General features: G+C 38.1%; 1 protein-coding gene across 1 annotated transcript in view; it reads left to right on the top strand.

Moving 5' to 3' along the window:
• Positions 1–22094, top strand: part of cacnb2a (calcium channel, voltage-dependent, beta 2a) — a 65813-nt gene extending 43719 nt beyond the window's left edge. Inside the window, exons 8-13 of the mRNA XM_079810696.1 lie at positions 1206–1264; positions 1777–1886; positions 5766–5917; positions 7124–7219; positions 9135–9329; positions 20498–22094. Coding sequence (XP_079666822.1) covers positions 1206–1264; positions 1777–1886; positions 5766–5917; positions 7124–7219; positions 9135–9329; positions 20498–21049 — 1164 coding nt within the window. The 3' untranslated portion in view covers positions 21050–22094. The remainder of the gene's footprint in view (positions 1–1205; positions 1265–1776; positions 1887–5765; positions 5918–7123; positions 7220–9134; positions 9330–20497) is intronic.
• The last annotated feature ends 351 nt before the right edge of the window (positions 22095–22445 follow it).

The raw sequence follows: 22445 nt of genomic DNA, 5'->3' as shown, positions 1-22445 counted from the left end.
ACTACTGTCTTGAGCGTTCTTGTTAGCACACCCGCCTCCCATGCTGGAGACCTCCGTTCGAACACTGCTCGGAGCGGGTCGAGTAGGACCTGTGAATTGTATAAAGAAAAATGGGTAACATTTTACAATAAGGTCACCTTTTTAGCTTTTAGCTTTTAATAATTTAGCTTGAGCTTTTAGCATTAGCTTTTAACATTACTGTATTTATATATATATATATATATATATATATATATATATATATATATATATATATATATATATATATATATAGATATAGATATAGATATATAGAATAGGAGAAATGGTGTTCAAATTTACAAAAACAAAACAAACCAAAACATTAAAGGGGTCATGACATTCATTGATTTCGTTATATGTTCCTTGATGTTCACTTATGTTAAAGTTTTTTTTTGCATAAAACAAAAACAAAACAAAAAACATGGACTCCTTTAAGAAATAAATGTAACTTTTGTGTTAAGGCCGCTACATACTCCGCAAGAACAGAGAAAAAAGTTCTCGCTCCCAGGGCTGCGTGAACAAAATTACGTCATTTTGTTCTCGGAGCCCTGGTTTGGGAGTTCTCGCGGCTTGTTCTCGTCACATCGTCTGAGCAGAACTTTTTTCTTGTGGGTGATGTTCGGCACCTGCTTTTCTCATGAAGTATGGAATGTCCTGACCAGAACGAACTTTGTTCTTGCCACCTCGAGAAAACAAACAAATTTCTTTGTTCTTGCAGAGTATGTACCAAGCTTTATACTTCAAGTCTTCTAAAGTCAGACATTTCTATGAGGAACAGAGAAATTTAAGCTGAAAATCTTGCCATATGCACTAGCTCTCCTGATGTGATCAGCATACAGTTTGAAAAGAGTGGGCAGTTTGCTTATCTAATGTGTAAATATCTTATTACAAATATCAACTGTACAGTGACACAACCTTGAGTTGGTAATGAGTTATATTTTGGGTGAACTATGTCATAAATCATGACAGGTGAAAATTTCATAAATCTCCATGCCTGATTACGCTCCTCTTTTTAGTCATGCACAGTATTTGAGTGATTTTAATATATGTTTTTACTTATCACTTCATATTTACATTTAATTGTAACGCATTTAGATTTATGCTGGCCGTATGAATTTTCTGGAAATAAAAGGCTGGAACAGAAAGCAAAAAAACTGACATGTTCCATTTTTGCGTGCAAACAGGTTACAGATATGATGCAGAAAGCGCTGTTTGACTTTCTGAAGCACCGCTTTGAGGGAAGGTAAGTCTTTAAGCTGTTTCTCTTCCTCCTTCACCCTCCTTTGGGATCGTTTATATATTTGTGTGTGTATGTCACGTGAGTGTTCAGTGTTTCTTAAAATAGTCACATCTCATTGCCTTAATTGGCCATGCTGGTCCATAAGCACACAACTGGGTCACATGCTTGTACCTTCCCTTGACTGCAGTTTTCCCGACACGACTGCTCTGTATTTCCAGTATGACGTTTAAAACAAACATGTTGGTGAATGTTTTGGTGAATCTCATTCAGTTCATTTTGAAATCTGTTGGATAGAGAGAAACAGAAACATGTGTGCAATGACTAATTCCACTGTAGTTAAAATAGAATACTAATCTTGTACTTGTCTAAGAACCCCTAATACTGCTATTCCATAGCCAAATACACAGAAGCTGCACACACAGTTCTAGATCTTTTACGTCTACAAATGATGTCCAGGACATTGGTAATTGCTGCTCATGGTGTCTCTTTCACTGTCCTTGTTTTCTCTAATTCAGGATATCAATCACAAGGGTGGCTGCTGATATTTCTCTGGCCAAGCGCTCTGTGCTGAACAACCCCAGTAAACACGCCATCATTGAGCGCTCAAATATACGCTCCAATTTAGGTCAGTTAAAGTGTTTGTATTTCTATTTTATTTGGTATCATGGTTTGGTGTGGCTGACCAAGAAATTTTATATTTTGTGAAATGTTTAATATATTTTTTATATTGTAGTAATTTCACAACAGGAAATTGATGTAAACATGTGAGCATGTGAACATAAAAGCAGTTTAGCCTATATTTTAAATATTTCTCAACTGTACGACAGATCTTAACTTGAGTGTGAAAAAATCAGTCAAAAGGAGGAGATGAGACACAAATCTTATACAGCTCTATTGCTCCACCCCCTGTTTGCTTTTGGCATGGAGGGATGGGAATTTTCAGTTTTCAGGTGACAGCATCAGTAAAATGTTCAAATAATAGGGGTCAAACATGATATCAGTTAAAGGGTTACTTCAGCGATTAGCATTAAGCTTTGTATCAATAGAAACCCGGTAGGATATTTGAATGATCATGCTTCCCCCCCCCCCTCCCCATATCCCCCTGAGATGAGAGATTTATGTATTTTATGTCTGGAAAAAACCCTCCGATGACGCAAATATTGTAATTTTGCGTCATTTTTTGGCCAGAGGCTAAAGACAGAGCAAAGCGAGTGTTCTCAATGAATTCCTATGAAAGTTAAACTTCCATAGGCATGAACTGAAAACGTGCCAGACTGGACACGCACCATGAAGGCCGTGAATGAATACCGGTCGGCTATGCTCATTTTAGTTTCGGTTTAAAATTAGCGCCAGTTCAGGTGCGGGTTGCTTGAATTGTGGCTTCATAAAAACACAACAACAAAACAGTACAATGATAAACTCACTTAAATAGGCGCATTTCGCTTTGAAACCAAATCTTCTGTGATCATTTGGTCTGTCAGCTCCTCACTCTCTGATGAATGTAATCTGACTCTTGCTGCGTTTGTTCTGCGACCAGGCCCGTCGCAAGGGGGGTGCGAGGCCCGGGGGTATAGCCTATTAAGGGGGGTCGTTGCTATAATGAATAACAATTTGTTGTTTATGTGGATATTTAAGAAGAAAAAAAATTGTATATTCAGTTTAACAGCATTATCAAGAAGTTAAACCGTGTAACTGAACTGTGCAGTACGCACATTTTGACGCTAAAATTATGTTCTAAATTATGAATGGGCCAACATGTTTGCAAAATCCACTTGAATGAGTTTGGACTGCTCTCTCACATCAAGTGATTTCTCAGTCAGTAAAATAAACAGACAGTATTGTCAGTATTGTACAGCACTGTTTAAAAACATTTAAAACGTCTAGAGATGGAGCACTGCTGCTCCGACAGGTGAGTAATAGTTAGGCTACGCTTATTTAACTTTAATAGTGTTAAATAAAAAACCTTTTGTGCGTACCATCAGATGAAATGCAGGTGCACGTCCGTGCTTTCTCCATCCATTCAACAAATGTACATCCTTGAATGAACGTGCATTTCTAGCGTATTTACTTGAACTTCTTAGGCAATATCTATGGTTTGACCCATTTCAGAGGCGGCCAAAATCTGAAATTTGAATGGACTGGGAATAAAGCTCTATGTATGAACGTGATGCGCGATGCCGCGCTGAATAAAATGTTTTCACGCATGAATCACTGTCACACGCACAGAGAAATAGGCTATTGCAAGTTAGCCTACTGCATAATACATTTTTAACAAGCACAATAATAAAGCATCACGATACACACCTTTAGCTATGTTTTTTTTATAACTACTATAGTTTTTTGATGGACAAAAACATGAATTTCAACTATTGACTTTACATCATCAAGTCATCACTTTACTTTTAGGCGAGGCCCTGTGCGGTCGCACACTTGGCACAGCCCTTACGACGGTACTGGCTGCGACACTCATTTTGCTCGTGCTGTATTGAGCAGACACTTTCAGTTTTTAATTGTAGTTTCTGTTCTCTAACAGAACTAAATTATTTTATTACTATAAAATTCAAAACGACGGTGGGGTGGGGCCGCGGTGGGCAAGAGATGTAACCGTTGGCGTGGCTTGGGAATGGCCTCTTAGGACAGTGAAGCAAGTGCATTCTCGGAGTTGTTGTCTTTCATCCATATGAGACAAAAATACATTTTCTGGCTTTTCTCAGTCTAGAAGGCACCAACTTCTAAAATAATTTCACATTTTTACTATATAAGTGACCCAAATTTAAATACACATTCATCTTTCCAGCACTGAAGTACCCTTTTAAGTAGGGAATCAAACCATAATTTTGTAGTTAGTAGGGGGAGACTAAACAATAAAAATATGGCAAAATATAAGAGAAATGCAGAAACACCTGTTTGCCATATTTTCCAAAAGTATGCGTGACCGTATGGTTGATATGTCTGTAAAGGGTTAAAATAGCCAGATAGTTGGACAGACTGAAGTGTGACAATATGGCCTTCTGAGAGTGATTTATGAGGCTGTCCATGAGGATATTTTATTTTTTTCATCAAGCAGACATAGTTAAAAAAAAATGAAATTCTATTTCAATAATGTTACTTACACATACACCGATCAGGCATAACATTATGACCGGTGAAATGAATAACACTGATTATCTCTTCATCATTAGAAGCAGGAATAATTGGCATATGTAAAGCAAACGTAAGGATTTGAGCGAGTTTGACAGGGCCAAGTTATGATGGCTAGACGACTGGGTCAGAGCATCTCCAAAACTGCAGCTCTTGTGGGGTGTTCCCGGTCTGCAGTGGTCAGTATCTATCAAAAGTGGTCCAAGGAAGGAACAGTGGTGAACCGGCGACAGGGTCATTGATGCACGTGGGGAGCGAAGGCTGGCCTGTGTGATCCGATCAAACAGACGAACTACTGTAGCTCAAATTGCTCAACAAGTTAATGCTGGTTCTGATAGAAAGGTGTCAGAATACACAGTGCATCGCAGTTTGTTGTGTATGGGGCTGCATGGCCACAGACCAGTCAGGGAGCGACGGCTGGCCCATGTGGTCCAATCAAACAGACGAGCTACTGTAGTTTATGCTGGTTCTGATAGAAAGGTGTCAGAATCAGTCAATAGAATGAACTTGATGGAATTAATATTACAATCAATTCGTCCAGCGAACACTCCGTATTAATCGTCTATCAACTCTCAGAAAGGATATTTTTCGTGGCCACAGAAAAATAACGCTTTCATACTAAGTACAGTGCTATTTGTACACACTGTTAAAGGGACTTTGATTTGCAAGCAGTGACAGAATTTAATACTCACATGAATGTGCACAAACTAAATCATACATGCATAACTAGTCTAAACAAACACGTATACATAATCAGTCATGGAAAGTGGAACATGGAAAGTGAATGAATTAAACTAAAACAGAAACAAGGGAATGAAGCTATGGAAATGAACAGAACCTGAACAGAACCATCGGCACCTTGGCAACAAGGGGTTATACAAGCTTATACTAAACCTCTGTTTAGTTACATGTAAGATACTTGCACAATGCCTTAGCCGTTGAACGAGCGTTCTGCTGCAGTCTCAGAAGAAAGTCTTGACGGTTCAGTATGCTGCAGTCTCAGAAGAAAGTCTTGACGGTTCAGTAGTTTGATGGTGGTGAAGCTGGAACGGGTTCTTCCAGGTTGAAGATTGACAGCGGTGTTAGTCTGTTATTCTCGGTTATGGTGTGGAAAGTTCAACACATTATTCTTTCTGAATTGTAATAATAGCTTCCAGTGATTTGGGCTCTGTATTGTCTGTCATGCTCTATTATCACCTTTATTCTTTCATTCTTGTGTGTGTGTGTGTGTGTGTGTGTGTGTGTGTGTGTGTGTGTGTGTGTGTGTGTGTGTGTGTGTGTGTGTGTGTGTGTGTGTGTGTGTGTGTGTGTGTGTGTGTGTGTGTGTGTGTGTGTGTGTGTGTGTGTGTGTGTGTGTGTGTAGCGGAGGTACAGAGTGAGATCGAGAGGATATTTGAGCTGGCTCGGACATTGCAGCTGGTGGTTCTTGACGCGGACACAATAAACCACCCAACCCAACTGGGAAAAACTTCTCTTGCTCCTATTATTGTCTACATCAAGATCACATCTCCAAAGGTACACACACAGATAAGTCTCAATCATGTATATTAGTGTGAAAACCCTGTTCTCTCACTTACTATCCCTTGTGAAAAAGAAACGCAATAAATAAAGGCCTTCTGTAGCAAAGTGATGCGTTTGTGTAAGAAAAATATCCATATTTAAAGCTTTATAAACTAAAATAACCAGCTTCCGGCGGTCAGCGGTACGCAAATCAACTTGCTCTAAAAGAGTAACCCCTGACGCAATGTATAGGAGCAGCGCCAGCTTTGACGCCTCTTACGGATAGGGCTGGGCAACAAAACTCAAGCCCCTCTTCTTTTATATCGAAATCCTCCAGCATTTCTCTTTAAAAATTCTCGTTTTAGACTTCTAATTCATGACCGGTGTTTTGTTTTGCTCTATCCTCTGCGCTTCTGCGTTCGTCAATACGCATGCGTCAAGGGTTCAATGGTCAAAGGTCGACTTGCATACCGTTGACCACCAGAAGCTAGTTATTTTAGTCTATAAAGTTTTAAATATGACAAAAATTACCTAACAAGCCACTGCCATTATAAAGCTTTGAAGAGCCAGGACATTTTTAATATCAATCTGATTGTGTTCGTCTGAAAGAAGAATGTCGTATACCTAGGATGACTTGAGGGTGAGTAAATCATGTGCTGATTTTTATTTTTGGGTGAACTAACCCTTCAAGTATGACTTGCATCTTTATCAATTAAAACATTAACCTAACGCTAACCCCCTTGAGACGACATCTGTTCTCTTCATGATGACGTGTGTCTCGGCGGAGGGTGGGACTGCATCCTCCACCACTGACTGCAAACTGGCATTCTGCCTCCATTTAGTTAGCAACACCCAACTTCCTATGACCCAATCATTCCAGAGGACAAAATCAAGTTCAGTCCCACATTTTCCTCATTCCAAAAGCCATTTGACTCAGATATACGTCACAATAGGGAAGAAAAGACACAAGATCACAACTTCCGTTTCATGCCAACTTTAAGAAACAGTCATGGAAGTACACTCTCTTTGTGTGCACTTAAGTGCTATTGATTAATATTACGTTCTCTGCCAGTACAGTTTTTTTGGGGGGAAAAAGTACAATTAATACAATTAAGCACACTTCTTTTTTACAAGGGACCCTGATTGTCTCTCACATTGTCTTTCTGTCTTTCAACAATGATATATTGCTGCAATATTGTTTCTGACATGCCTATCTTTCAGGTTTTGCAAAGGTTAATAAAATCTAGAGGGAAGTCTCAGGCAAAACATCTCAATGTACAGATGGTGGCAGCAGACAAATTGGCCCAGTGCCCTTCAGTGAGTGTAAACGCACGCACGCACGCGCACGCGCACACACACACACACACACACACACACACACACACACACACACACACACACACACACACACACACACACACACACACACACACACACACACACACACACACAGACACACGTCTGGTTTACTATCTTTGTGGGGACTCCATAGATGTAATGGTTTTTATACTGTACAAACTGTAGTCTATATTTTATATTACTAATATTTATATTACTTATATTTTGTCACTATATTTTTCAACTAAACATCGTAATAAATCTAAATAATAAACTAAATTAACCATATAAACCAAATTACTGATCTAATTATTGATCTAAAGCCCACACTGTCACCGTATGGAAATTGAAATGAACTGATGACATCAAATGGCTGTACGGCTGAATAAAATTATGCTGCATTATTTTCCTGTTTAACACTGTAAAGCTGCTTTGAAACAATCTACATTGTTAAAAGCGCTATATAAATAAAGTTGACTTGACTTGACTTTATTCTATCCCTTTACACTAAACCTACCTCTAAACCTACCCATCAGACAAAACTTTCTGCATTTTTACATTTTCAAAAAAACTAATACTGTATGCTTTATAAGCTTGTTTCTTGTCTGGCTGTCACCAGACCAAGCTCAATCTTTTAAGATTGAACATTGGTCTGGGGAGTCTGCTCTGTATTTTCTACTGCACAAGAGGCGTGATCAATGGCCATAGTTCAAATGACTCTACGCAATTGGATAGTCCTTCAACCAATCAGACCAACGATTCTTTGCAGAGCGACGCGAAAACTCCAGGCAGGAAACGTGTCTACAAACGTGTTGGTTTGTAGCATTGATCAGCGGTTTGCAGAAGCAGCAATGGCATAGAGCGATTTTTGCAGGTTGCGCAAAATAAAACAAGAAAATGAGTGGTATTTACACCCACTCAAGCAATTTGTTTGCTAAACTAAAACTAAAGCTGTTTGCCATCGCTTCTCTATCGTCGTCAAGTCAAGTCAACCTTATTTATATAGCGCTTTTAACAATGCAGATTGTTTCAAAGCAGCTTTACAGTGTTAAACAGGAAAATAATGCAGCATAATTTTATTCAGCCGTATAGCCGTTCTGGAGAAAATGGTGATGTCATCAGTTCATTTCAATTATCATACAGTGACAGTGTGGGCTTTAGATCAGTAATTAGAGTAGTCATTTAGTTTATATTGTTAATTTAGTTTAATAATTACATTTATTTGGATATTTAGTTGAAAAATTTAGAAAAATGTAGTGTTAAAATCATTGTGTTAAACCCGCCAATAGCGTGCCAGGTGGATAAGCGAGTTTGTGATTGGTCCCCGCAGATTTGTAATGGAAGCAGGATAGAAAAATGTACAGGTTTCCAGCCTGAGCTGCAGGGCGAAATCAAATCTCCGGCAGATCGGGCTGGGTTTACCCAGTCTAGCTTGTTTCCTCATGGGGACCTCAATTTAGGTCCCTACAGGTACATGAGTCCCCATGAGTCAGTGTGCATTCAGGTTGAAGTCTCCGCCGGGATAGAAAAATATGAACACAGGCAAACACTTATTTTTAAATAATGCTAATTATAACAACAAATGAACTCAAACTCTAATTGTACTCCCAAAAGTTCACAAACATTAACTGTATAAACAAAGAAATTGTTGTATAACCCAAATTGTGAGTTCTTTTGCTAAACTTTCTATATTAATAAAAAGTTTGCTTTATCCCAAAGTGATTCCCTACATTTTATATAGGCAAAATAATTTGACTTGGTGTATTTTGTATAACTAACCAAACAAGTGTGTGTATAAAGCAGACATTTTATAAATAATTACTTAAGATACTCGAACTCGCACTCTCCACTCTCGAACAATTCATTTTCCTGTCCATGTTTGTTCTCTGTCCAGGAGCTGTTTGACATAATTCTTGATGAGAATCAGTTGGAGGACGCCTGTGAGCACATGGCTGATTACCTGGAGGCCTACTGGAAGTCCACTCATCCCCCCAGTGTCCCTCAGACAAACCCTCTGCTAGAAAAGCTTACCTCAGTGGCTGCAGCTGCAGTTGCCCGCAAGGAAACGCGGCCTAATCCTCAGTTAAAGGTGCTTATGAAATTTCAGTACATTTTAATTATTTTTTGTCATGCTTAAAAGTAGTACACTTATTTTAAGGTGTTGACTAACAAACTAAAGCACATTTAGAGTACTTGATTATAATTTTAATTGTAGTGTGTTGGTCGATATTACATTTTAAAGTTCATATATTTTCCATGTATTAAATTGCAACTTCATAATTACAAATATATTTAAAGTTTGAATAGAACATGACATTAAAGTATATTTTAGTTAACCATAAATGCATGTCGGTACATTCGGCAGTACACTTTAACTATATTTCAAACACAATGAAGTTTTTATGGAATTATAATATAGCATTTTTTTAAATATATTTTATATATTTTAATATATTTATTTTGTCAAGATTTGTTCCTACACATCTCTAATCATATCTATCTTATTTCACATTACAATGTTTTATTAACTTTGTTCTGCAGATGTAAAAAGTAAAACTGCATTCTGTATAAATTGAATTTTGAATAAAATTTGCAGTAATTAATCCCATTTAAAAAAATATATCATTTAAAAAATACCATGTATTCTTAATGCTAAACAGATAGCGATAACCACACATGCTTCTGAATATTGCTTGAGCTAAATAGTGTAGACTGCTTAAAGGTACAGTACACTATGGCCCTGTTTACACTAGTTTACACTTTCGTTTAAAAACGCATAACTTTTGCTAAGATTACATCTGTCGTCTACGCTACTCCGGCATTTTCACACCTTGAAAGCGAAGAGTTTCGAAAACGTTGCAGACCCCGTTTTAGTTTGAAAACTCCGGGGTTGCGTTTCAGTGTAAACGGAACAAAACTGAGACTTTTGACATTGACAGAATGGCTGCCCACATTACGCTACATGACAATAACAGACCAGGACTGCTTTTCCCCAAAAGCACTGCACGCCTAAGTTTATTGTAGAGACCATTGGTGGCTATTGTATTACAATTAGTGGTTTGGCATAGATTAATTTTTTAAATCTAGATTATTCTCACTGTAATCTTGTAATCTAGATTAATCTAGATTAAAATGGCTCATTTGAATTCTGCCGAAGGCATTCAGAATATTTGTGCTCGTAAGTGATCATTTCTTATTGTAGTTTGAATAATAAATAACTTCTGTCCCTTTAAGACCTGACGCACACATGGATCCCAAACTGTTCCTGTGAGCTGGTTATGACTGTGTTTACGTTAAAACTCACCAAGATGGGTGATTGAGTTATGTGCAACCCCGCGCGAAATTCAGACCAGTCACACCAATACTAACATGCAGTCATGAGGAAAAATCCAGCAGAACACCAGTTCGCCATGTTCAGAGGGTTAACCGGACTGAATGAGAGGAGGCGGGTGCGTGTCAACTCGCTGTCGGTCGGAGAGCGCAGCTGATATCTATACTGTAAAAAATGAGTATCGTATCGTTTCAGATATTTCAATATCGATACATATCGAAATATGGATATTTTTGACAACACAAAGACTCGTTCTCTCGCCCCTACAGAGCAATTCGGCTAGGTGTACATCCGCGCTAAAATATCAAGGTGAAAGTCATCATAGCTTGCGTAGTATAGACCCAGCTCCCAACCCAACTTTGAGAATAGATTAACGGCAATATTTTTTTTAATCGCCCGATAAGAGTCTCACGTTAACGCAACACGTTAACGCCGATAACGGCCCACCACTAATTACAATGCTTTTGGGAAACGCAGCTCAGATTCGTCTCTCTCAACGGCTGTAACAGACCTGTCTCGACGACCGCGTAAACAATAACACGGAGACGGAACTGCATGCTTTGCTGATTTTGTGGTTCTTTTTAGCAGCCGCCGTGCAGTTAAACGCTGTATTGTATAATACTGCAGCTGTTTACATGCGCAAGAGGCAACTGTTGACACGCATGCCTAGTTTGTATGAACGGGCACGTGACATGCGTTTTCAGCCGTGCATTTTAGACATAGATCATTTCTGAAACGCTATGGAAACGCCAGTGTAGATGAGGACCGTTTTAAAAAATGTTTTTAAAACAAAAACGCACTTGTGTAAACAGGGCCTCTGTAACTTGATAATGTATTCACTAATTTAAATATTAATTTTGAACAAAAACAATCCTTCCAAAAGGCGTTTTTATCTTAAACAAGCTAGTTAAAAGTGTTTATATTTAGACCGGACTGGATGGTTTTCACAGGAAATGATGTATATGCGTCATTCGCTTATGTGTGTCTCGTCATATCCGTAAATAGAGAAAAGTTGCTTTGGCTACTTTGACGCGTGTATGGTGTGGGAGTGGTATAGGTTAGTTGTCACAATGAGCGGAATTGGTTGGAGCAATCCCCTGTTTTTAAAGAAACTGCGAACATAGAAAAGTCTGCTGGCAAAAATAGAACGTGACAGAGCTCGTAATAAAACAAGAATCAACATCGGCGTTGCTTGGCTTTTCAGAGATAGCGAGAAGTTTGAGAACTGAAGGATTTGAAATGTTGCAAAAGCGACGCAGAGATGACGTTTTTTTACTCAATAGGTGAGTAAGGTACAGATAAGTTGTCTTAGCTCTCTAACAGAGTTCATTGTAAAGCATTACGAATGGTCATTTCATTATGGGTTGTTGTAGAATTTATTTTCAAAGAAGAACCGTGTCTATTAATGGGTATAGCTGCAGTAACATCTTCAGCTAGCCAGCTTGAGATCCTTTCCATCTAAACTGGTTCTATATTTTAAGCCTAGTAGTGAATGTTTTATGAGCAATAGCACAATCTCTCTTTCTTTTATTAGTTATGAGAAAGAACCGTATTCATCCGCACAGCCCGCATGATCTTCTGCTAAATGCGTACAATTTATTTTTTTTCATGGCTGGAGGGCCAAGTGTTACATAGTGTACTTTTTAAATCAAGCAATTTTTAGAAACAGTAGCAACAAATGAAAAACTGGAATAAAAGTTTAACACAATTTAAAAATAATATTGTTTTATATATAAATGGGCCATTTATTAACTAAAGATGCATCATCCGAGTTTCCAGTGTTGACAGAGCTGTTAAATTGACTGTTTAAACTTTTAACAAGACTCTTACTTTAACTCAAAACTGCAATCACAATTACAAGCCATGCTTCAATTATAACACTACATGTTGTAATATTCATGTTTTTGCAAATCGTTCTGTTGACAAACACTGCTGCTGCTCAGACTGAGGAGGTTACTCCTATTAAAGACTAGTAGCCTCAGTCACGGTGAGTGTGTGTGTGTGTGTGTGTGTGTGTGTGTGTGTGTGTGTGTGTGTGTGTGTGTGTGTGTGTGTGTGTGTGTGTGTGTGTGTGTGTGTGTGTGTGTGTGTGTGTGTGTGTGTGTGTGTGTGTGTGTGTGTGTGTGTGTGTGTGTGCAACACTGTCAATAATTTAAACACTGACGCTTGGTCAAGTTCAGAATGGTGACCGCGCATGTGCTTTCATTATATGTAAACGATCAGAATCAACCTCCATTTTTCCACAGAAGACATACTACTTTTGAAATTGCATAATGATAAGTAAATGAGGTCAGTTTTAGTTGAGCTATTCCTTTGATAATCTTATTGTTGACTTTTTAATATGGAGTTATTACATTGGCATTCTAGGGAGAGTGATTTAATGTGGTTTGTAGTGATTTGCTGTGACTTTAAAGATTTGCATGTGTGTGTGTGTGTGTGTGTGTGTGTGTGTGTGTGTGTGTGTGTGTGTGTGTGTGTGTGTGTGTGTGTGTGTGTGTGTGTGTGTGTGTGTGTGTGTGTGTGTTGTATTAAAAACATTGTATTGAGATATTTTCTATGATTTTCTTACTGCAAAATAATTATAATTTTGGTAACACTTTACAATAAGGTTCCATTTGTTAGCATTGGTTATCTACATTAGTTGATACTACTAACTAACAATTAGTAATTCTTCTAGGCCCTGTTTCACAGACGGGGCTTAGACTAAGCCAGAATTAGGCCTTAGTTCAAATAGGAAGGGTTACTTCAGCGATTAGCATTAATCTTTGTATCAATAGAAACCCGGTAGTATATTCGAAAGATCCTTATCAGTTGTTGTCTTTCATCCATATGAGCCAAAAATACATTTTATGGCTTTTCTCAGAGAAGACACCAACTTCAAAAATTATTTCACATTTCTACTACATAAATGACCCAAATTTAAATTTACACATTCATCTTTTCAGCGCTGAAGTACCCCTTTAAGTAGCTTTTATAAACGTGCCTAAGAAAAAACATCTTGAGACAAAACAATGGATCGGAAATATTTTAAGATATCTCTGTGCAAGATTCTTTCAGTTAAAAGAGCTCAAACATGCATTTTAGTCTGGGACTAGCTTAAACATTGTCTGTGAAACCGAGGGCTAAAGTATCTATTAATTTTAATGTTAAAACAAGACACAACAGGCAAAACCATTGTTATTTCATGCACTGGTCAATCTTGAGATTTGGGCTTCCATAACAGTCTTTTTTCAGAACAGTGGAAAGAAAACGTCCAAAATGTTTATTTTATCACACTTTGCGTCATCACATCTATTTGTGTCTGTATATTTTGATTACGGTATCTTTTAAAGGCAGCGAGTTAGAAATATCCAGTTGACTGTAGTTTCTGATTTATGGAGTGATAAAAAAAAAAGAGCTATTCAAAATCCCTTCTATAGAAACCCGTAACTCTAATATGTCAACAAAATGACAAAAGAATGTTGAACTTGGCTTTATCCAATGTTCAGATTGATGTTCTGGAAATGCATGCAAATTAGCGCATAGTTAATTACTGTAGATAAAGCCTCAATTGCAGGACGCATTAAATGTAACATTTCAGAAAACTTCTTAAAGGGTTAGTTCACCCAAAAATGAAAATTCTGTCAGTAATTTCTCACCATGTTGTTCCAACCATGTAAGACCTTCGTTCATCTTCGGAACATAATTTAGTATATTTTTGATGAAATCTGAGAGCTGTCTCACTCCTCCATAGGCTTTCAGAGGGACTGAAACTTGATGGCCCAGAATAGTAAGTAAAAACGTCATTTAAGGAGTCCAAATGACTACAGTGGCTCTGTATTAAGTCTATCATGCGACGAAAATACTTTTTGAGCGGAAAAACAACAAAAATAACGACTTTATCACACTATTATTGTTGTTCAATTTGAGTGCCACGACGCATGCGCGAGAACTTAGATTACGGCGTTCTTCTTCTACTACTACTTGACTGGCTGCTCACTCTTTCGGAGTAGGGTTAATCTCAGTTCTCGCGCATGCGTCGTGGCGCTCCCGCGAACTCTCGTCAGAGGCTCAAATTGAACAACAATAATAGTGTGATAAAGTCGTTATTTTTGTTGTTTTTCCGCTCAAAAAGTATTTTCGTCGCATGATAGACTTAATACAGAGCCACTGTAGTCATTTGGACTCCTTAAATTACGTTTTTACTTACTATTCTGGGCCATCAAGTTTCAGTCCCTCTGAAAGCCTATGGAGGAGTGAGACAGCTCTCAGATTTCATCAAAAATATACTAAATTATGTTCCGAAGATGAACGAAGGTCTTACATGGTTGGAACAACATGAGGGTGAGTAATTACTGACAGAATTTTCATTTTTGGGTGAACTAACCCTTTAATGTCTTGATGAACTGTAATTCATCTGAGGAAAGTATGGTGACTTTTGTTTCCTTTATTTACCTGTAGTGTATTGCCTTTCAGCATTTACTAGGGGTGTAACGGTACATGTATTCGTATTGAACCGTTTTGGTACAGGGCTTTCGGTACGGTGCACGCGTGTACCGAACGGTTATGAATGTAATCTTTAACAGTTAACAGTCGGCTTGTTGTAAGCGCGGAACACACTTCAATCCAAGTTCCCACACGAACATATTAAGTATTCAGTCCATTTTATCACGAAATTCAAACGATAAATGCCGTTTTAACACTCTTTAATGTGAAGTGACTGATAGACGCGTATCAGTTCAACTTAAAGCGGCAGCGCACGAGTCAATGCGATCATCTCTTCCTAAAGAATAAACATAAATTAATATATCTTAAGGTATTTTGAGGGTACATTACAACTTACTGAAATGTATCATATGTCGTGTAATCGCTCCATCTGTGTTTCAACCGCGGAAAGACAATAAAACAGCTTGTAAACAATGTCATGCAGAATCACGTTTACCTCAGAAGTCATTCAGTGTCCACAGCTGTTAGCTGTACATGCACTATATTAGCCGTTATGATCATTATATTAGCCGTTATATTCATTATATTAGCCGTTATATATTCATTATATTAGCCGTTATATTCATTATATTAGCCTATTTATATTCAATATATACTAGCCTGTTAGTGATGTCTTGTTTATTTAATGTATGTTTAAATAAACCTGTCATGAAAATTACAGCCACTAAATGATTATATTTCAACAACGAATATAAATAATTAGATTTAGAAGTTAATGCAAAAACTGCCTTATGTGAAGCTTATGAGTATTGATTATTATATCTAAAAATAAATAGCAACTGAATTTAGGCTAATAGTTTGGGCTCTGTTGTTAATCTTTAATAGCTATATGTAAGTATATAGTTTACAGCATTATCTTTAAGAAACTTTTAGTTTTAATTTAAGGAAAGACATAATTTTTTTCATTAAACCACTGTTGAATAAAAATTAATAAAAAGCAATTTTGTAAAACTGCTGTACCGAATCCATACCGAACCGGGACTTCAAAACCGAGGTACGTACCGAACCGTCAGTTTTGTGTACTGTTACACCCCTAGCATTTATTAATACATTATAAAAAAATAAGATGTATCTGTTAAATGGACCTGAGCTGACATGAACAAAGATTAATGCATACTGTAACAAATGTATTGCTCATTGTTAGTTAATGCATAAACTAATGTTGATTTAAAGGGATGGTTCACCCAAAAATGAACATTTGCTGTTCATTTACTCACCCTCAAGGCCATCTAAGATGTATAGGTGCCTTTTTTTCCTTCAGTAGAGGAGTAAAGATGCTTATTAGCATGCATATTTCTAGGATATTGGCTGTTTATTAGTACTTATAAAGCACATATTAATGCCTTGTTCTGCATGAACATGTTTTATATCCTTAATCCTACCCAATACCTAAACGTAACAACCTTACTAACTATTAATAAGCAGTAATTATGAGCTTATTGAGGCAAAAGTCACAGTTAATAATTAGTTAATAGTGAGAATTGGACCCTAAACTAAAGTGTGACCAAAATATTTAGCTGAAACCGTCCTTGCTGATTCATATAATGCAAGTCAAAACTGTCACTTTGAGAGTCAAAAAACATATACAGGCAAACCAAAATGAATACCCCGTCGCTCCTGATGATACATTGAGGTCTTACGAAGCCAAACGATCAGTTTGTGCAAGAAACTGGGAAGATTGACTTTTCACAGATTCCCAACGTTTGAGATCCTGCGCATACGTCATTATGCAACAGGAAGCTCGCGCTCCAGACTGCCGTGAACACGCTCAGGACCGTTTGCAGAGGCTGTGGATTAAAGGTAATGTTGTAAATAATGTTCAGTTTCTTGCACAGAGGGATCGTTTTGCTTCATAAGACCTCAATGTATCGTCGGGAGCCATGGGTATTAATTTTGTTTTGCCTGTATACACTGATCAGGCATAACATTATGATATTTCCTAATATTGTGTTGATCCCCCTTTTGCTGCCAAAACAGCCCTGAGCCGTCGAGGCATGGACTCCACTAGACCCCTGAAGGTGTGCTGTGGTATCTGGCACCAAGATGTTAGCAGCAGATCATTTAAGTCCTGTAAGTTGCAAGGTGGGGCCTCCATGGATCGGACTTGTTTGTTCAGCACATCCCACAGATGCTCGATTGGATTGAGATCTGGGAAATTTGGAGGCAAAGTCAACTCCTCAAACTTGATGTTATGCTCCTCAAACCATTCCTGAACCATTTTTGCTTCGTGGCAGGGCGCATTATATTATATTACCGCATTATCACATGTGATGTAAAAGAAAACATGACTCATCAGATCAGGCCTTCTTCCATTGCTAGGTGGTCCAGTTCTAATGCTCACGTGCACACTGTTGGCTCTTTCGATGGTGGACAGGGGTCAGCATGGGCACCCTGACTTGTCTGCGGCTATGCAGCCCCATACGCAACAAACTGTGATGCACTGTGTATTCTGACACCTTTCTATCAGAACCAGCATTAACATGAGCAATTTGAGCCAGAGTCCTGCACGGGTGCAGGTAGCCGCGGGTACCCGACGGGTGACCCGCGAATATTGCTGAAACGGGTGAAAAACATCCTACTGTGTCGGAAACGGGTGCGGGTTGAGTCGGACAAGGGAGAACACGGGTCTAAACACAGGTTTTAAACGTGCAAACGAATATAGGCCTATATATAAAAATTAGGGGTGTAACGATTCATCTACTACATCGATGTATCGATTTATTTTCCTACGATCTAACTACATCGATCTGTGCTCGGCAAGTTGGCCTTCCGGACGACATATATCGATCTAACATCGTTTTAAAAGGTAATCAATCGATTGTATCGATCATAGGAAATGACGCATTGGATTTAAGCACGTCAGACTTTAAATGGATGTTTTTTCTTAGCACTTTTAATGATAAAGGCGTTAAACGTTACTCGATTCAGTCTGCCTATCTGTGACATCATCGCAACGCACGCACCAGCAGCAGCGCTAAGAAAACAAAACAGCATGGCGTATGGCAGAGGAGAAGCCAACCAGCGAGAAATTATCAAGCCACCAGGAGAAAGAGCTAAGTTAGTAACGTGTTACCTGTACTTTCAAACCTTGCTAAATGTTACCTGTGCATTCCTGACACCAGTGCGCCAGCAGAGCGAGTTTTTGTACTGCTGGCAACATATAGTGAACGCACAGACAAGTGTTCTGCGGTCAGATCATGTTGATATTTTTGAAAAAAAATATGTAGAGTCATTGAAGAGTAGCTGGTTACATTTTATCTTTTGTTAAATATTGTTTGTTTATTAAACTGAGAGTAGTAGCAGGTTCAGCCAGTTTATTCAAACTGAAGAAATGTTGGTTGCACTTTATTTTTGATATTAATATTGTATTTGAATTATTTTAATGTTGAAAAACAACAGCAAAAGTAACAGGTACACCTACTATTAATTAAACCTGAAGAGAAGTTAGTTGCACTTTATTTTTGATATTAATATTGTAATATTATTATGTTGGATAACAAAAGCAGAAGTAGCAGGTTAACCTACTGTTGAAATGTTGGTTGCACTTACTGTGCTTTTATTGAAAATGTATTGAATATTGAAAATGAGAGCAGAAAAGGTTAACTTCCTGTTAATTCAACCTAAACTGTTGGTTGCACTTTATTCAAATAAAATTTGAATGCATTTGCCATTAATTGTTGTTTACTTGTTTGTTTATATCCATAATTAATTGATACCTGATTCCCTTACAAGAAACAACAGGAATCTAGGAAACTTCACCTGCACTGACCAGTATCCAGATATTTATTTCAGTCACACAATTTTTGGCTAAAAAGTTACTGAATCGATTTCAGGTCACTGAATCGTTTCGGATCGTATCGTTCTAAATGAACCAAAATCGTCCTTGAATCGTATCGACAACCTCAAATCGTGATACGAATCGAATCGTTGTTAAAACGAATCGTTACACCCCTAATAAAAATATATGCATGTTGTAAATCTGTACCTAAAAATATGCATATACAAAAATATGCCTTGCCTGTATTTCAAATTGGAAAAATTTCAAATCCATAAGAATCACAACCGCGCGCACGCGATCTGCCTGCACTGCAGTCGTCAAGATGGATCATGAGGAGTTGAAGAAAAGATAGCCGCAAATGTGGAACTTCATCGCTGAGGAAGCACGCAGATAACTGTGGTAACAAAACCAAGCACAAGCAGTTCTATCGAACAGTATTTTTGTTATGTTTCCTGAGTTTGGTCTCTTAATAACTGTCTTAGTACATTAAGCCACGTTAAGCGTTTTCTTATAATGGTTTTCTATGGGAGGAAAAGGCTTAACATGTAATTAAACGCATTGAGTTCATATTCTGGGCTCATCTGATATTTTTTGTACATAGCATACGTTATTAGTATTATGTTTACTGAGATTGTGTTAATGGTCGTGTAATAACTTCTGTATGCTGGCAATAAACATGTCTATTGATTTTATTGCGGATGCGGGTCCGGTGTTGGTTCTATTTTAAGCTGGTCGGGTCGGGTGCGGATTTTATTTAGTGCTGTTGTCGGAAAACGGGTCGGATGCTGTTTTAAGCACTGCGGGTACTGGTGGGTGCGCATTTACAAAACCGGACCTGTGCAGGACTCTGATTTGAGCTGCAGTAGCTCGTCTGTTTGATTGGACCACACGGGCCAGCCTTCGCACCCCACGTGCATCAATGGGCCTTGGCCGCCCATGACCCTGTCGCCAGTTCACCACTGTTCCTTCCTTGGACCACTTTTGATAGATACTGACCACTGCAGACCGGGAACACCCCACAAGAGCTGCAGATGCTCTGACCCAGTCGTCCAGCCATCATAAATAGGCCCTTGTCAAACTCGCTCAAATCCTTACGCTTGCCCATTTTTCCTGCTTCTAACACATCAACTTTGAGGACGAAATGTTCACTTGCTGCCTAATATATCCCACCCACTAACAGGCGTCGTGATGAAGAGATAATCAGTGTTATTCACTTCACCTGTTAGTGGTCATAATGTTAAGCCTGATCGGTGTATGCTTTTTTGAAGGTAACCATTGACTTGCATTATATAAATCACCAAGTTTCAGCTAAAGATCTTCTCTACTGTTCTACTGAAGGAAAAAAAGATGGCTTGAGGGTGAGTAAATTAACATAACATTTTCATTTTTGGGTGTACTATCACTTTAATGGGACCTCCCTATTGTAAAGTGTTACCATCATTTCAAGAAAAAAATCTTGGAATGCTACTTGCTGGATGGACCTTGTGAAGTAATCCCAGAACGTGCTCTTTGGTTGAGTTTCAAACATGCATTTTTAGAAAAAAAGATCCAAGACACTTCTTCCAGTCCAAAAAAGTGAAAAAGCCTTTATTCATGTCATGGACAATTTTGGGTGTGCAAATCCATATAACTGCATTGTTTTATGTGCGTGTTACTAAAACAGGAAATTGGCGGTGACCAGAAAGCAGATCAACCAATGGGCGACAGGACAGGCTTTTATGATAACCATCATCATCATCATCATCACTACCAAAGTCAGAAGCAAGGAAGTTTGGAAGAAGACAACACTGAGGAGAGAAACGCTAAAGACCAACAACAGTTACAGAGTGAATGGAAAAGCCATCACCATTCCTCATCCACGCGGACTGAACACCACAGTCATCCTCATAATCATCACCGCCACCATCACCACCATCACAATCGGACGACGCGGACACTTTCCAAACAAGAGACGTTAGAGTCCACGTATCCCGAGCCTCTTGCTGGACATACACAGACTCACAGAGATGCGGAGGAACCGGACCCGTCGACTCAGCCAAACCATCATCACCATCACCATCACCATCACCGCGGGGACAAAGAGAAGGAATATGACCACAACGAGAAGAACTGCCGACAAAGAGGAAAGCCGAGATCGCAACGAGAACATCATCATGAGAGGGACAGGAAGCGAGGCGAGGAGGAATGGGCGAGAGAGCATTACATAGAGCAGTGATACAAACACACACAACCGTGCCAGTCACACACACACACATTCTACTGCTGACCTCTTCCATGGCCTTTGATTGGCCTCACGTCAATGTTATGTTTTACAGGGCATTGTATTGTTTATGACACACGTTTTTTTTTCCAAGTGTGGAGACGATAATTAAAGACAATTATATATTAATTTAATATGGCATGAATGATGAAATTCTGTCTTCCTTTGAAGGTCGTCTATTAATTTTTTTATTTGCATTCATGGTATTATTGAATGAATCATAGGTGCATGTTATTCCAAAGAAGAAAAATCATTTTTGAAAAATGGCAAAATGTGGGGGGGGGGGTTGTATCTGATTTCATTCCTTAAATTCTAGATTGATATAATTAAATTACTAGTAATTACTTTAATTATTATTATTATTTTGCTGTTGTCCTTGAATATTCTGTTCTCCCAGAAAGATGTCACATTAGAGGAGTAAAATGTGTTGTGAATGTCATTTCATGTTGAATTCTCAACTGCGTTTTCACTGCTGTTTTAGTTAGTTCTAAAACAAAATAGGATATTTATTTTCTGTTGTGTTGATGTCGTTTAGAATTGTTATTTAATGTTAAATACTTGTGTGTTAAAGGTGTGTATTGCCTTGCATATAGGATAAAGACATTACAAAAATGACATGATAGTTTTGGTTTGTCCTGACGAATTGACCAGGAGTTAATGAAATGTCACAGTTAAATTAAAAGATGATGTTTAGCTGTATTGTCTTTGAATTGCTGGAGATTTGATAGATACTCAGAGAGAGAGAGTATTTAATGTTAGCGTTTTACAGCAAAATGTGTTATTTGAGCTGTAATGTTGTTTAAATTGTCCTTTTAGCAGCAAGTCGTCTTCAGTTTTGCAGATTAACTTTTGCATTACTAAATTTGTCGGGGCGGGGGGAACGATTAAGTCTTTCAATGACTTACTCAAATTAGACACATCATGAAAAAGTAACGAATTTCCATTATCTTTTTAAATAAAACTGTCAAATTTACAATGCAAACATTGAAAGGACCCTTCCAGTCATGTGTCATTCAGTCATTTCTATTGTTGTGACTTCAAAACAGAATGAGGAACAGCATCTGCAATCTAGATACTTCTGGCCATCACTTGAAAACAATCAATTTGAATATCACAAGTATTTGTCAATCAGAATTTCAAAATTACATATTGTTTTCTTATCAATTAAATAAGAAATGTAGGCCTGGTTTCACAGGGCTTAACGTTAGATTAAGCCAATAGTAACTTTTATAAACGTGCCTTAGAAAGAAAGAAAAAAACATTACTGGTGTGCATCTTGAGCCAAAACAATGGCACTGATATATGTTAAAGATATGTCAGTGCAAGACTCTTTCAGTTAAAACAGCTCAAA

Source organism: Gobio gobio, assembly GCF_949357685.1.
Source record: "Gobio gobio genome assembly, chromosome: 2".
NCBI classification, from domain to species: Eukaryota; Metazoa; Chordata; class Actinopteri; order Cypriniformes; family Gobionidae; genus Gobio; species Gobio gobio.
This window is presented reverse-complemented; position numbering and strand designations above follow the sequence as displayed.